Source organism: Coffea eugenioides, chromosome 1 (assembly GCF_003713205.1).
Source record: "Coffea eugenioides isolate CCC68of chromosome 1, Ceug_1.0, whole genome shotgun sequence".
Lineage (NCBI taxonomy): Eukaryota > Viridiplantae > Streptophyta > Magnoliopsida > Gentianales > Rubiaceae > Coffea > Coffea eugenioides.
In genome coordinates, this window is record NC_040035.1 from 35,971,586 (window position 1) to 35,986,382 (window position 14,797).

The following is a 14,797-nucleotide window of genomic DNA, read 5'->3' on the forward strand; positions in this document are numbered from 1 at the left end:
TCCCATTCTTTGGTGCTAGTTAGTAGTAACAAATTGAATATCATTGCAAATAAATTAAAAAAAAACTCAATTAGTTTTGGTGGTAGTTGGCACTTTAAAATTTGATTTACGAATAAACAAGAGTGTACAAATCCGATAAGCGAAAAAAAAATTATCATTCAACTATTATATTCACAAATCTCACAAACGTCACATTTAACATAGTAGTATTTTATCAAATTCCACATTAAAAAATTCTTACATTGACCACTACCTATGGTGTCAGTTTCCTCCATGAACAAGTGTATACTACTAGATTAGATCTGTAGATTAAACTAGTTTTTGGCAATATTTTGTCCAATCCATCAACAATTAACACACTGATTGAGATTTGAAAAGTCGCATCAGTTCATCACATTGCTTTTTCTTTGTTCACATAAATGGCACAAAATCTTGGGCAGATTTCTAATGTTTGTTTCTCAAAGCAGCTGTCACTTCGTCCAACTACAACCGCTAAGACAGGAGAATCATCATCAGCTCCTATTTTTATCCAGCCGCCACCCCATTCAAGCAGCACTAATATCTCTTCATTGCTTTCATTGCCACACTCTTCAATATCTCTCAGGTAAATCAATCTTCTTTCTTTTACGTTTATTTTTCGTTTAAAGATTCTTGAACTTGTGGGTTCCATTCGTTTTGCTTTTCTTGCTTCGTATCTTGATTCTTTTTAGGATTATATTGAGCTAAAGAAACTCAAGCAGACCTTTTTTTAAAGGAGACAGGTTTTATTTAGCTGGGAAAGGAGTCTTTTGTCTGTGATTTTATGGAATCTGAAGTATTCGGTGACTTTTCACTTCACTGGAAATGGAATCTAACTATGTCATTTACTATAAATTGGTATTTGCAAGTCATCATCAGAAAAGGGTTCTTAAAGACTTGAAACATGATTCCATAAGATTGGTCATTTAATCTAATCCAACAATATAAAGGACAAAGACCGAATATGTACTTGAAAATCTCAGTATCTAATCTAACCATATAAAGCACAGAGGAATAAACGACCAAACTACTCTGGTGTAATTATGGGGGAAATTCTACAATGCCTTTAGGTACCATACCATTAACTCAGGACTGGGGTAGGTGTGCTTGTGTTTTGTCTGGTTCCATTGCTTGTTGGAGTGCAATATTTGGTGTATAATCACATTATATTGTTGTACTTGGGTTCTGTGGAGTATATTGTTCATGTACACCCATTTTTTTTCCACTGATACTACAATAGAATGTAATTTACAGCAAATAATGAAGTACAACAATTGTGTAAGTACCTGCCCCAAGTCCATAGTTCAGTACATCTAAACCTTTTGTTTGGTACATGTATCTGACAGTTTATAGTTAACATTATGAAACCCTAAGACATATCTCCCACTAAATTCCTAAAAATCTTTCAGCAATGTAAAAACTTGCATGGAGTCACATAGGGAAGTTCTCTGGTTTTTCTATAATATAAAGTTAGGGTAAGAAAGGAACTGCAATGGTAAGCCAGAAATTCAATTGTATTCTTGCAGTTGTAAGGGAAATGCTTATAGACTTTGATTGAAATAATGTTTAAGAAGGTTTGTTGATCTTTTAGCTTTCTTATAACTAGCTTTTGAAAAGGTCTTCCATTCCTAGTATTAAAAAGAGAAGGTTAGTCTATAAGCGTCCTTTGTCTGTTATCCTTCATTAAGTTCAAATTCAAGTATGATAGAACAGTATGGAAAAGATAAATATTAGATGACAAATGGTGAAACAGGAAAAGAAATACTACATTATACTTAAAAATAACTACTAGTATTCAAAAACCTTGACAGCAACAATGGAGGCGTTGATATCACAGACAACACAAGATCCGCCAATGATAGCAAGAATAAAAAGGAATACCCATTGCACTGGCTTTATATGCTTGTATCCTGAGACATTTCCAAAGTTGCTTTTCAAATTGCCTTGTGCCGGTTATACCTTCCTTCTGACTATGAAGTGTTTTTTCTTGTGACAAGTGGTAAAATAGAACCAGAGAAGCTCATCAGGATTCAAAGGGTTGGTGCAATGGCAGTTGATGATATAGGTTCTCCTGTCAGGTAATTTACTTTCATGAACAATTACAGTTGAGAGACATGAAGTTATTGTTGAGAATTGTGGTTAACTATGTTTTGTGTAATCTGCTGGAGATATTATAGGTATGCAGTTGTAACCGGGGCCAATAAGGGCATCGGCCTGGAGACTGTCCGGCAGCTTGCAACTGCAGGTGTAACTGTCATTTTAACAGCTAGGAACGAGAACAGGGGGAAGGAGGCCACTTCGAAGCTACACCAATCAGGTTTATCAAATGTAGTCTTCCATCAGCTTGATGTTCTAGACACAGAGAGCATAAAATCATTGGCCAAATTCATAGAAACAGAATTTGGAAGATTTGACATTTTGGTAAGAATAATATTTTGCAGAATAACATAAAATAATGTGCTACCATTGATTGGACAACCTGAGTAGGATCTAGATTACAAGCAAATATGGATACAAAAACTTGTCAGTTTTGAGCTGTGTACATTGACCAATTGGTCATTTGACATCTGCAGGTAAACAATGCAGGAGCTTCAGGAGTTGTAGTTGATGAAGATGGCCTACGGGCCTTAAACGTAGATCCTGCAAACTGGGTATGAATAGATTCCATCGTGGGAGCTTTATTTTGGACACCATCCACTGGACACTGTTTTACTAATTGTTAATGCAGCTAGCAGGGAAGGCTGTTAACGTTGTACAAGACGTTATCAAAACTACCTATGAGGCGGCACAATTATGTCTAGATACTAACTACTATGGTGTTAAGAATGTAACTGAAGCTCTGCTTCCACTGGTACAACGTTCGACTTCAGGAGCAAGGATAGTTAATATCTCTTCCCTAAGGAGTGAACTGAAGGTAAGCAGATTACTACTACTTTAAATCTCAAAACTAGATCTCCATGATAAATCTTTCACTAATGGTTTTCTACTTGTGAATCTTATTGTGAATGCAGAGGATTCCAGATGATCAAAGGAGAAAAGAACTTGGGGATATTGACTCTCTAACAGAAGAGAAAATTAATGCAATTCTGCAACAATTTTTACACGACTTGAAGCATGATGCTCTTGAAGCCAATGGATGGCAAAAGATGCTACCAGCTTACAGCATATCAAAGACCTCGCTTAACGCCTATACTAGAGTTCTAGCAAAGAAGTACCCTGATATGTGCATCAACTGTGTCCATCCTGGATTTGTAAAGACAGATATTAACTGGAACACGGGAATAATGACAGTGGAAGAAGGAGCTGCAGGCCCTGTAATGCTGGCTCTTCTACCTCAAGGAGGTCCTACTGGTAGTTACTTTGATACAACAAAGTTGGCAGAGTTTTGACTTAGCCCTTCATGATATGAATTCTAAGAACCACCCTATATGAGGCAAATTGTACCGAGTTTTAACCGGTTTTCAGTCACGCTGAAAACCATTCTATAATGAATTCTAAGAACCACCCTATATGAGGCGGATTTTGACCATGTTTGCAAAAGCCGAGAGCGTGAGAGTTTTGGTTTCTAACAGGCTAATATCCTTTCTTCAAAAGATAGGTTCTTTTGTTTTGGTTTGTGAGAGTTTTGTAATATGTGTTTTGTACCCTGAGTTTTTATTGGTTTTCAGTAACACTCAGCTTGAATTGTTACTGTTGGCCTCTTCATTCTGCGGCGTGTATTCATCTAGTCAATGCAATTATATTCAATGTCACAATAAACTTTGATTGTGGGACAAAAAAGACTACAGCAATTGTCATTTGAACTGTTAATTATTTACTTTGTTTCTAGCTCCAGTGATATAGTTCCAGCAAACGAACTGAATCGCTCGCAAAGCTCAACTCGAACTTGAGCTGGTCAAATTGATTTCGAGCTCAAAATATTAAACTCGGCTTGCGAGCTCGAATATATATTTATATATTTTTTATTTTAATAGTAAAATTACATATATATATCTAATATTTTATTATTTATTAAGAAAAAATAATTATTTATTGTTTTTATTAGATTAATTTCCAGAAACTCAAGCTAACAAACTTCTCATGAGTCAGAAATTCGAGCTATGTTACGAGCTGATAATTCGAGCTGCTCGCAAGCCAAAAATCGAGCTAAAGTTCACGAGCCTTGTCCACTCGAGTTCGAGCCTGGCTTTTCCTTGGTCAAGTCAAGCTCGAGCTCAATTTTCTTGGCTCGTCAAGCTCGAGCTCGAACTCGAGCCTACCTGTTATTAAGTCGAGCTCGATTCAATAAGTCCAAAACTTGACTCGACTCGGCTCGTTTGTAGCCCTAGTCTGAAATTCTTTAGTACAGTGTTCGAGAAAAAAATTTACTTCCCCCTATGTTAGTTGAATTCTGTTATGAAATGAATGTAGTCTCTGTTGTAGTTTTCTCTGTTAAAGAACTTAACTACTCTTATGATCTTGCTTTCAATATGTTAAACAAGTTCCCCAGTCCCCCGAGCAGAAAAGTTAATCAACCCTAGAATAATCCAATTGAATTTATAGGAATGTTCTGGTCTCCCTGGGAGTTTTTTCTACCAAATAACTCCCATCCTCCTCCTAACCGGGAAGAAAAATAAAGTAAGGAGAGTAACTACTGAAGGATAGTAGCTCAGCCTTCAAAGAAATCAGAATGTTTCGACTGAGGGTTAAAGATCGGTTGGCATTCCGTTTGAGTTTAAGGAAGTAGCAAATTTGCATACAGACATAAACTTGATATGCTTATAATATTGCATGGATGACAGTCTAGAATAGAAATTTAAACGAATCAAACCGCTCGTAGAGGTGTAAACGAATCAAACCACTCGCGAGCAGCTCAAATACGAGTTCAAGTCGAACTCGGTCAATATCGAACTCGAGTTCGATTCGAGCTAGTCGAACTTGAGTTCAAAAATACTAAGGTTGATTATATATTTTTTTATTTTTTATTTTAATAGTAGAATTACATATATATCTCTAATATTTTATTATTTGTAAAAAAATTATGATTTTATAAATTTTAAAAAATAAAAATAATTATTTTTTATTTTTTAAAAATAAAATAATAATAATATTTTATTTTTTAAGCTTGAGTTCGAGCTTCAAGTTTTGAACTCATCGATTTTGGGTTTGTGTTCGAGTTTTGTAAAATTGACTTGAGACTCGGCTCGATTAGACCAAAATTCGACTTGATTCGGCTCGTTTGCACCCTTAGTCTACAATGACAAATTAAAAGTCAAGAACCAATTCATTATGTTTTACAATTCTATAACAGTACTGTACCATTGTTAACACCCGAGAAGGTTACTTAACTATGTATTCCTGTAATGCTACAAAAGTTAACTACATACAGCAGCAGAGATTTTATGCTCCATTTAATGGTGTGACACGTAACCTGAATAACTAGGAAGATTAGAGAAGGCTAAGAAATTAAAAGTTAATTAGTGAGGTGATCTACATTATCCTTGCTTAATTAGAGTAGTAAATGACTTTATGCTCACATGTAAAAGCAGCTTAAAGAACTCACAAACAAAAGACATGAGGACCCAATGTGGTTGCTTACTGATGCAAAAGCTTTTATAGTTGATCCTTCCTATAAATTTCTGTACTTTGGCCACAATAAGGTAACAGAACCAAAACCAAAAGATCTATATAGGCACCAAAGAAAGCACATCAAGTAGTTGAATAGTTTCATCATCATTGTGTAGCTGCACAAAAGTTAACCAAATTATGTGAACATCATATCAGCAGGAAGTTGAAGTGTAGTCAATGGAAATGGTGCTCAAAGTTCAGGCTGCTATATATCTGCACTGGAAGCCAAAGAGTTTCATCTCCAAATGGAAGTTCTAACTATCTGAAAATATATAGCAACGATACCTTGACCTTTAGCACATAAGACAACAAAATTTCCTATCAAGAAAATAGATCTTGAATATCAAGAATATCAGCAAGCACTCCTGCTGCAGTGGTGTCATTTCCTGCTCCAGCACCTTGAATAACCAATGGCTGTTCCCTGTAACAGCGACTATATATCTCCAACTGCAATTATAGGTTAATGGAAACTATCAAACTTTCCGTGAATTCTGAGAACAAAATGAAAAAGGAAAAAGCACCCTGGGGGGGGGGGGGGGGGGAAGGGAGAGGTTTTATGAAAGAGAAGCTGTCTACAATGAAGAAGATGAAAATTGTGAAGAAAATGAGAATTAACGGGAGGAAGAGGAAAGGGACTAAAAATGCATGAGTAATTCTGATGGCAACCCTAATTTCACAATCAATGATCCCTGCTTGTCAACCCAAGGATTTACCGTACAACCTATGAAACCAGAAACCAATATCCATTGACAAATTTAAACTAGATTCAGTAGTTATAAGAACCAAAAAGGGAGAGTAAGATTTGACGAAGAAGAGTCTATGGAGCATTTTGCACATAAGTGCACAAAATATGCACGTTTTAACTATGTCATGGATATGTATTTATCACTATTGAACAAAGCAGTACCTTTTCCTTTTCCTACAGATGGAGGCTGAGATACAATTTCTTCTATGGAACAAAAATGGCATATCACAAAGAAAGTTTTCAGAAAGCTAAGTGATGAAAAGTTGAAACCAGTTTCTAGGGTGGGACTGCTACAGTCTAAAGTAGAGTGTCCATTTTACAGGAAACAAATCTATTTTCAAGCATAACTTCTGTAGATTTTGTCAAATGGAACTAAAGTAATTTTGAAATTAAGACAGAACAGAGTCAGTTAAGATCAACTGTCAAACTTGAAAAAATTGCTCACCAAATTGTCACTTCCTCTCAGTCTTCCTAATGGAGAATCTTTTTCAAGTTCTTGAATACCAACTTCACACCTACAGAAAATGGAATCCATTAATTGAACAGGAAATATAGACATGTACCTCTGGTAAGGATATCAAAAGTTTTACTCAAGCAGCTGTGCTCATGTATCTCTAACACCAGAAGATTGGTACTTGTAGAAACACATTCACAGATGCACACACCCTTAAAAAAAAGGGAAGTAAGGAAACAGATATGCAGGAAAGGGGCAGCAGAAAGAGAGATTTGTAATGGCTAAGATGGATGCGCCTTCATATGGGACAAACCGTTGATTCAGTGCTAGCAAAGAAAGGATGAAGAATGCATTTCCTTTTTTTTAGGGGGTTGGAATAGGTTGGAAGTCATGTAGTTAGTGGTTCAATATCCTAAAAAGAAACTGATACTGCACCTCCTCCACTTTTACGAACACTGTAGGAAACTCATGTTCATATCTTATTGTCCAGCTAAAGGTGAGACGAACAGGATATAAAGAGGGTTAGAGTTTGAATATTAAGAACCATTCATTTGTTTACTTCTTTTAGCAAGGAACTAAGTAAAGAATAAGTGGATGGAACTGAAAGTTATCTGCCTGAATTCAGGTATGCCAGAACTTAAATACCAGACAAACAAATGCCAACATACATTTGTCTATAAGTGGCAATGAAAAGAACTTGGAACAGCGTAAGAGGTTATTACTACACTTCAGGCCATCAGCCAACTAAAAAAATACAAACACCAGATCCTCTCCTCTAACAATGAACCAATTTGGTTAAGCGCTGTAATTATCACCAAAAAGAAAGATTGCATTTACTCTAAAATAAGTCATATTAAAAATATTCACCAAATTCTTTAGGAACTCTTACAGCCTTCAGAAAGGTGAAAATGTTTATGCTTATCAGCATGGCACAATATTTTCACAGTCTATCAAGCTTCCAAATGCAAAACACAATTGCATAGAAGGGCACCTGTTGTTCTCTATCAAACAAACATAACGGAGAACCTTCCCCTTAGAAGAAGCTTTTGTGATCCTATCTTGAATGTCCTTGTCGAGCAAAGGAAGGCCATTCACCAAAAAGTCCTCCACAGGCAGCACATTAGGTGCCATTTCTAAGGGGTACAAGCTTTCAATCTGCAAAACTTTTCATTACAGTCAACATATACTGACTTCGTGAAATAAAATTAAAGAAATGTTTCTGCGATAAATTAACCTTGATGTTTTCCAAGCTAAGCCGATGACCAAGAAGTCGAGCAAGGATTAAACCCTGTTTCAGAGGTACAGAAAGATAATCAGTAAGTGCCATATTTCTTCAGGCTTGCTGAAATTTTCTAATTTGCCAACATATCCACCCAATGATTATCTTTAAAGCAATAATATTTCCACGATAAAAGTAGCCTTATCAGAAACAAACATGATAATACACTAACCCAGTTACAGACTCATTAGTTAAAGTAAGTCGCCTAATTGCAGAAACAACCAAGCTATTAGTTTAAGCTACTATTGTTTCAGACATAATTATGGAACAACATATCTTCCTGATGTTCCTATATGTCAGCTTATGTTACAAAAAGATACGTGACATATTCTTTGCTTACCTTAGCTAATTAAACCAGAGTCAGATAAAAGTACCTATAAATATGAATGTCGACTTATTTTGTCCCAAAATTCATGATTCGTGAATTTTTGGGGAAAATCCTATCTGTATCAAAAGTACAAACAAAATACTGAAACATCTTATTTGAATCAAGATCACCACACAGAATATCACAGCAGAGAAAGTTTCAAATCAGTGACCTCGAAAAGGAACTTTCTCAATCTAGTTGCAGTTGTATATCAGTATCCCGGCTGTAATTTTGGATATAATAACAAGCTTTTGCTGTTAACTTTTTTAAAACAAAAGAGACAACAAGAAGTTTTAAATATGATGTGCTCCTTGCTTCTACAATGTGTCCGAGGAGGAGCATTAGACAAAAGCATATGTTTCTAAAAAACTAAACAACTTGCACAAGAAGATTTCTTATGTTTTAACTTATCCTGTATAAACCATATGTTGTATATCCAAATCTAGCAAAGACCAAAGCTATCATCGAAATAGAACTTATATTAGACTTATCTCATTAAATAGAGGATTTATCAATAACAAAATCATAACGTGCTTATAAGGGCAGTTTGGAAAAACTGCTTCTTTTCTCACTGTCACTCAATATACAGCAATAAATGGCCAAACCCTTCTGTATATGTTCCACAAAGATACTCGAGGGAAAATATTCTATGCAATCCAAGAAATATTTTTTTGATGTGGAAGTTGTAAACTTCAGAGTATTTTCAATTTTGCAAGTAAACTACAACTAAATATTTTTTCTTTTTATACCTTCCTTGCAACATCCATTCCACTGAGATCATCTCGAGGATCTGCAAACAAATATAAAATCTAAAATGAAAATTGCTTCAAACTGACAAATTATATAAATGCTGACTAAAGGGACAACTATTCATTTTACTCTTTATGCTTTCAAAACAATTTAATAGGAGCACCAAAACCTCAAAGTGCACATAATAACATCATTAACATGACTTTCTTTTCTTTTTTCCTTTTAAAATTTTGGATCAAGGGAGTAACCTGTGACTTCCCATGTATTTATTGTAGTTAATCCATTGGAGAAACAAAATCATATATTAAAATTAAACAAAAAATTGCACACAATCCTTTTAAGAGAATGCAGTACTGAAACTGTTCTCACAAATATCTGTCACAGATAACCTAAACGAAGAAAAATGCAACCATAAAGGATGATGCTAGACAACTAAACAGAGTTGCAGCTATACAGCAGGCTTTTATATTGCTTAGAGAAAATCCCTTCCTTGACCACATAAAGCTGTGGAAATCAATAATGCACAATATTTTCAGAATTACTTCCAGAGGGCTGCCTTTGTTATCAAATGATCAGATCAAATGTATTCAGGAGTTATAGCATTATAGCCCACACCCAGACTACTGAGCAAATACAATGCAACACAAGTTACAGATTCTCATGCTATAATACAATAACGGAGAATTCAGACTGCCCAACTGTTCAGTGTGATTATATCTGCAATTGCACTAGCATCAAGGATATTTGAGGTGAATTATAAAATTGACCTGATGAAGCTGTTTTATTACCTGGTTCAGTGTAGCCAAGGCTTTTTGCAGCATTTACAACCTTGCTAAATGGCTTTCCATTCTCAAGTTCAGACATTACATATCCAAGTGTACCTAGTCCATTGAAGAATATAGAATATTAAACCCAAATTCTGCATATTGAGAAGTTCTATAACTTGAATTTCATGCAAAATATGGGAAACAAAGAAACACATGAAGAGGAGGAAAAAGAATAGTACCACTCAAACTGCCAATAATGCAATGGATGGGATCTCCACAAGAAATCATACGATTTAATGATGCTATAACAGGAAGGCCAGCACCAACCTATTACGCGACAAGGACAATCATGTTTATTTCACCTCAGGAAATTCTAGACTATGGATAAGATTATTAACAATTTGTTGCTACAAAGAGCATATTCAGAATTCCTACAGAAAACAAATTGATCATCAAAAGAAATATTTCACCGGGAAATCTCCATTTCTTTTTTCATTACATTCTTTTGCTGGGAAAGGGGGGAGGGGTTAGAAAAAATAGATTTCAGACCCCTTCTATAGTTCTATTCAATAGCAATGGCCTTTTCCTACTGACAATCAATATCTTACTGTCACCTTTGGTGTTGCAAAGAATGAGGGTCAGAAATCTGAAATTTATTAGTGTTGCTTGTCTAGCTTATAAGGTTCAAGCTCATCTCTCCCATATCAAGTGTCAAAAGCTCTGCTATTGGTGATAACTAGAGGACTCAACAGTGAAAAAGTCTAAAGCTCACATCTTTTGTTTGGAATGCCTACATAACAATGAGGAACAATAATTGAAGTACATGACATTCAAATAACAAAGGAATGTAAAGTTGATAGGAACCAAAGAATGTTATTGCCACGCTGTTTCAAATTATCTACACCATATATGTTGATACTAACAAACATATAGATCCACTTCAAAAACTGATATTTGAACATCAAATATTGGAAGAATATACATTCCCATGAGGGAAAGCTCATAGACATGTCAAATTCGAACTTCAACCTTTTCAGGAAAATTCAACTGCTATCTTCTTGACTGGATCTAACTGATTTAATTAGCTGTTGAATTCCCCATGAGGGAAAGCTCATATACATGTCAAATTCGAACTTCAATCTTTTCACCAGATAAAAAAAAAAGAAAATTCAACTGCTATTTTCTTGACTAGATCTGACAGATTTAAATAGCTGTTGAAACTTGTACCAAGATGTCCACTCTATGAAATAGACTCAATTGACATTAAGAATTAAGTTATACTTACAGTTGACTCGTGCCTGATGCGACGAGGGTGTGACACCAGCTTGTCATAGGCTTCCTGCAAACAGAGAGTTGATAAAGTTCAAACATACAATAGAGTTTGATGACTGAACAATTGGGCAAACTTTTACCTCTCGCCAGTGTAATGGTGAAATACTATAAGATAACAATCTAAAAGCAATTACAGTATTAAAGCTCCAACAAATAGCAAACTCCACTTGTTTGGTTTTTCATATTCATTTACCTGAGGACATGAAATGGATACATACCAAAGAAGCAGTAAGTGGCTTCTTGTTGGCAAGCACCACACAACAACCCAAATCTGCCACCTGGTTTAGCACTTCAACAGTCTTGGAACTGGCAGAGCAATCAACAAATGCCAAACCTATCAGCATCAGAAATTTTTTAGCTAGTTTCATGTATTGAGTGCTATAGATCAGGGAGGAAGAAGAATCTGTAAGCATTGATGCAATTCATCACTAAATTAAACTATTAGTGTGCTTCCATAACAGCAAGGCTAAAATGGACATAACAGCAGTTGTTGGTACGATCTCTAGAGTCAATTTGTAGAGGTATAGTATTCTGACTTTCATTAACATCAGGACTAAGCAACTAACAGTGAAACAACATGAATATACACCGCATCCAAATGGAAAGATGCAAAATTCTGAAAGTCAGAAAAGTGTTGCTTTTGTTGTATATTCGATCAGCATTAAACATGCCAATTAAAATAATGTTGGAAGACAGTATGTTCTGAATAAGAGCCCAAATTACCCAATAGATTTACCCAATGGGACAGTTTCCTTTTCAGACTTGATGATCTCAGTTTTAAACAACTCTGACATGTTTCTCAAGTACTAAAGAAGCTACCAAACACTAGAATACATTCCTTTTCTCATGTACCCTGCTTGTAAGGATTTTAATTAATATACTGAATAACACTGGAAACATCCAACTCAAAAGGAATCTCATGAGAGTTAACTAAAAGGGCCAACCTACACCATTTTTAAAATACAGGGTTCATGTTACAGTTTCTTCTTTAACACAAATTTATTTGTCAAACCACGAGGCATACAAAGCAGATAAATTATTAAACATAGTATCTCACATTCTGCACAAAGTACAATTATTAACAGCAAGAAACAAACCTGTTGATTTACCAAATCGATCAGCAATGTCAATGGCTTTTTTTACAACTTCCTGACCAGAAAACACTTGGCAATCACCTAAACAAAAATTTAAAGAAAGAAAAGCAACAGAATTCACCTTCTCATCATGCATACTTACCAAACTATCTATGATAAAAAACAAGAAAGTAAAAAAGCCCACAACTTTATTACCAAAATTACTGAGTGAATGCAAAGATGATCCGCTGGACTTAATCCTGCAAACTTCCATTAAAGATGCATCATCCAATTCTTTTGTGGAAACATCTAATGCTAAAACCAAAGAATTGCTGTCACAAACTCCCACTACTCTCAACCTTATGCCCTGCAAGTTTCAGCATTAGTCCACTTAAATATACTAAAAAAGATTCCATTTTATTTTTAACATTCGATTTTCATGCAGATATTTGCAATGGGATTGTTGATTGACCTGTTTGGAGTGAAGGGGCCGACAGGAAACAATGTGGTGGAGGAGTTGGCGGCCAACACCACCACAGCCCATCAGAAGCAATGGTATTTTCTTCATTTTCTGTGTGATTTCCTCTTCTTTTCCACTTTTTTTGATTGACACTGTCTTTCTTTGGGAACTTATTTATGGGTGTTGGCCTTTTGGGTTTTAGGCTGAGGTTAGACTATTGAGTTGTGCGTACTCAGAAAAAAGAAGTGGGGAAAAGCTGAAGAGAAAGATAAAATGAAATGAGAGAAAGAATCAAAAAATGGTGGTGTGTAAGTGCAATTTGAGACTAGAAGCAGTATAGATATTTAATTATTGGGAAAATGGCCAATTTCGTCCCTAAACTTTTTTTTCGTGTCAATTTAGTCCATGTATATTTTTTTTAGCCAATTTGATCCTTATACTTATTTAACGGTTCCAATTGAGGAGCTCCGCGGCGGCGCCACCGTATAAATTCAATCAAATCACTAATTGAACAATTAAGCAAGGGTATTTTGGGTAGTTCATTGTTGGAACAGTAACAAAAGAAGTAAAATCCGGCAAAAGGACCCAATTAGCTTTTTATAATTGCAATAATCCGGCAAAAGACCCAATTCTATTCTAAACTTAGAATTGGGTGCTGAGATTTATGTTGGCAAGATTCCAATCGAGTTTTGAGAATATTGAGTCTTTATTGAAGAAGCTCCACTGGATTTCGGTTTCCTCTGCTATTCGGCTACTGATTATCACCACTCGAAAATCCCTTTCCACTACAAACCAGCAGAGCTTTTCCCTTCTTTTCCCAACTGTTTCGATACGTTTGAGGACCAACAGAGTTGAGTGTTTTGGGGACCGATTTTTATCACTTTTTTTGTTCTTCAGAGCGCCTTATACCTGATATACACCCCTTTTTCTTTTATTTTTTTGGAAGAATTTAAATTATCTTGGGTAGCTGATTTTTGTTTAATTATGTTGCGGGATACAAACACATTCTTGAGGATTTTCTGGGTATTGAAGGAGGTGCCGATGGTGGTGCTGGAATTGGAGGAGGTGCAGGTAGTGGTGGTGCTGCTGGAGGCGGCGTTGGAGGTGCTAATGGAGGAGCTGGAGTTGGAGGAGGTGCAGGTGGTGGTGGTGCCGCTAGAGGTGGCGCTGGAGGAGGTGTAGGTGGTGGTGCTGGGGCTGGAGCTAGTGTTGGAGGAGCAGGTGGTGGTGGTGGAGTTGGAGGCAGTGCAGGTGGTGGTGCTGGAGGTGGCATTGGAGGAGGTGCAGGGGGTGGAGCTGGTGGAGGAGTAGGTGGTGGTGTAGGTGGTGGGGCTGGTAGAGATTGGTAGTGGAGTTGGGGGTGGAGCAAGCGGGGAAGTAGGAGGGGTCGTTGGAGGCATTAGTGGGGTGCCGGAGGTGGAGCAGGTGGAGGTGTAGGAGGAGGAGCCCGAGGAGGCGTTGGCAAAGGTGCTGGAGGTGGGGCCGGTGGCGGAAAAAGGGGTGGAGCAGATGGTGGCTTTGGGAAAGGTGGAGGTATAGGAGGTGGTGCAGGTGGTGGTTTTGGGGCTGGAGGAGGTTTTGGTGGAGGGCATAGGGGATTTGGTAAGGGTGGAGGAGTTGGCGCGGGCGGTGGATTCGGAGGCCGGACTAGTCCTAGAATTGGACGTCGCAAATTGTGATCTCTCTGACGCAGTTGAAAAGAAACAAAGCAAAACTGGGCAATTTTTAAGCAATGGGAGAGGAGTTCGGACAGCCTTTGGAGACTTTGTTAGTCAAGAATCCAAGGTTTAGAATTGGATCCTTCAAGGATTTTACTTCTTTTGTTATTGTCCCAGTGAACTATCCAAAATACCCTTACTTAATTGTTCAATTAGTGATTTGATTGAATTTATACGGTGGCGCCGCCGCGGAGTTCCTCAATTAGAACCGTTAAATAAGTATAAGG

General features: G+C 36.6%; 3 protein-coding genes across 4 annotated transcripts; 2 read left to right on the forward strand and 1 right to left on the reverse strand.

Moving 5' to 3' along the window:
- Positions 1-469: 469 nt before the first annotated feature.
- LOC113777487 ((+)-neomenthol dehydrogenase-like) lies at positions 470-3,800 on the forward strand. Of its 2 annotated transcripts, none has more exons than XM_027322597.1 (6): positions 470-604; positions 2,016-2,096; positions 2,196-2,439; positions 2,592-2,669; positions 2,747-2,932; positions 3,030-3,800. In XM_027322597.1, exons 2-6 carry the CDS (start codon positions 2,065-2,067, stop codon positions 3,405-3,407), a joined length of 918 nt encoding a protein of 305 aa, XP_027178398.1. In that variant the 5' UTR covers positions 470-604; positions 2,016-2,064; the 3' UTR covers positions 3,408-3,800. The 2 variants fall into 2 exon arrangements, with proteins under 2 accessions (XP_027178398.1, XP_027178405.1); XM_027322604.1 differs by having other exon boundaries at positions 2,027-2,096.
- Positions 3,801-5,702: 1,902 nt separating this feature from the next.
- LOC113777667 (bifunctional aspartokinase/homoserine dehydrogenase 1) lies at positions 5,703-13,102 on the reverse strand. The gene is made up of 12 exons (XM_027322830.1): positions 12,865-13,102; positions 12,609-12,759; positions 12,417-12,494; positions 11,538-11,653; positions 11,273-11,326; positions 10,227-10,314; positions 10,009-10,101; positions 9,220-9,260; positions 8,059-8,112; positions 7,816-7,979; positions 6,816-6,885; positions 5,703-6,072 (listed from the first exon to the last, which is right to left on the reverse strand). The coding sequence occupies exons 1-12, from the start codon at positions 12,958-12,960 to the stop codon at positions 5,947-5,949; spliced, it is 1,131 nt and encodes a 376-aa protein (XP_027178631.1). The 5' UTR covers positions 12,961-13,102; the 3' UTR covers positions 5,703-5,946.
- A 414-nt stretch (positions 13,103-13,516) lies between these two features.
- LOC113771318 (glycine-rich cell wall structural protein 1-like) lies at positions 13,517-14,531 on the forward strand. Its single transcript, XM_027315915.1, has 3 exons — positions 13,517-13,685; positions 13,885-14,187; positions 14,278-14,531. Exons 1-3 carry the CDS (start codon positions 13,517-13,519, stop codon positions 14,529-14,531), a joined length of 726 nt encoding a protein of 241 aa, XP_027171716.1.
- The last annotated feature ends 266 nt before the right edge of the window (positions 14,532-14,797 follow it).

Coding starts and splice junctions, on each gene's coding strand:
- LOC113777667 (XM_027322830.1), bottom strand. CDS start 12,960: ATGAAGAAAATACCATTGCTTCTGATGGGCTGTGGTGGTGTTGGCCGC. Junction 12,495..12,608: donor GCATTCACTCAGTAATTTTG/GTAATAAAGTTG, acceptor ATTTTTGTTTAG/GTGATTGCCAAGTGTTTTCT. Junction 11,327..11,537: donor AGCCACTTACTGCTTCTTTG/GTATGTATCCAT, acceptor CTCTGTTTGCAG/GAAGCCTATGACAAGCTGGT.
- LOC113777487 (XM_027322597.1), top strand. CDS start 2,065: ATGGCAGTTGATGATATAGGTTCTCCTGTCAG. Junction 2,670..2,746: donor ACGTAGATCCTGCAAACTGG/GTATGAATAGAT, acceptor TTGTTAATGCAG/CTAGCAGGGAAGGCTGTTAA. Junction 2,933..3,029: donor CCCTAAGGAGTGAACTGAAG/GTAAGCAGATTA, acceptor TTGTGAATGCAG/AGGATTCCAGATGATCAAAG.
- LOC113771318 (XM_027315915.1), top strand. CDS start 13,517: ATGTTGGCAAGATTCCAATCGAGTTTTGAGAATATTGAGTCTTTATTG. Junction 13,686..13,884: donor TTTCCCAACTGTTTCGATAC/GTTTGAGGACCA, acceptor TGGGTATTGAAG/GAGGTGCCGATGGTGGTGCT. Junction 14,188..14,277: donor TGGTGTAGGTGGTGGGGCTG/GTAGAGATTGGT, acceptor GAGGTGGAGCAG/GTGGAGGTGTAGGAGGAGGA.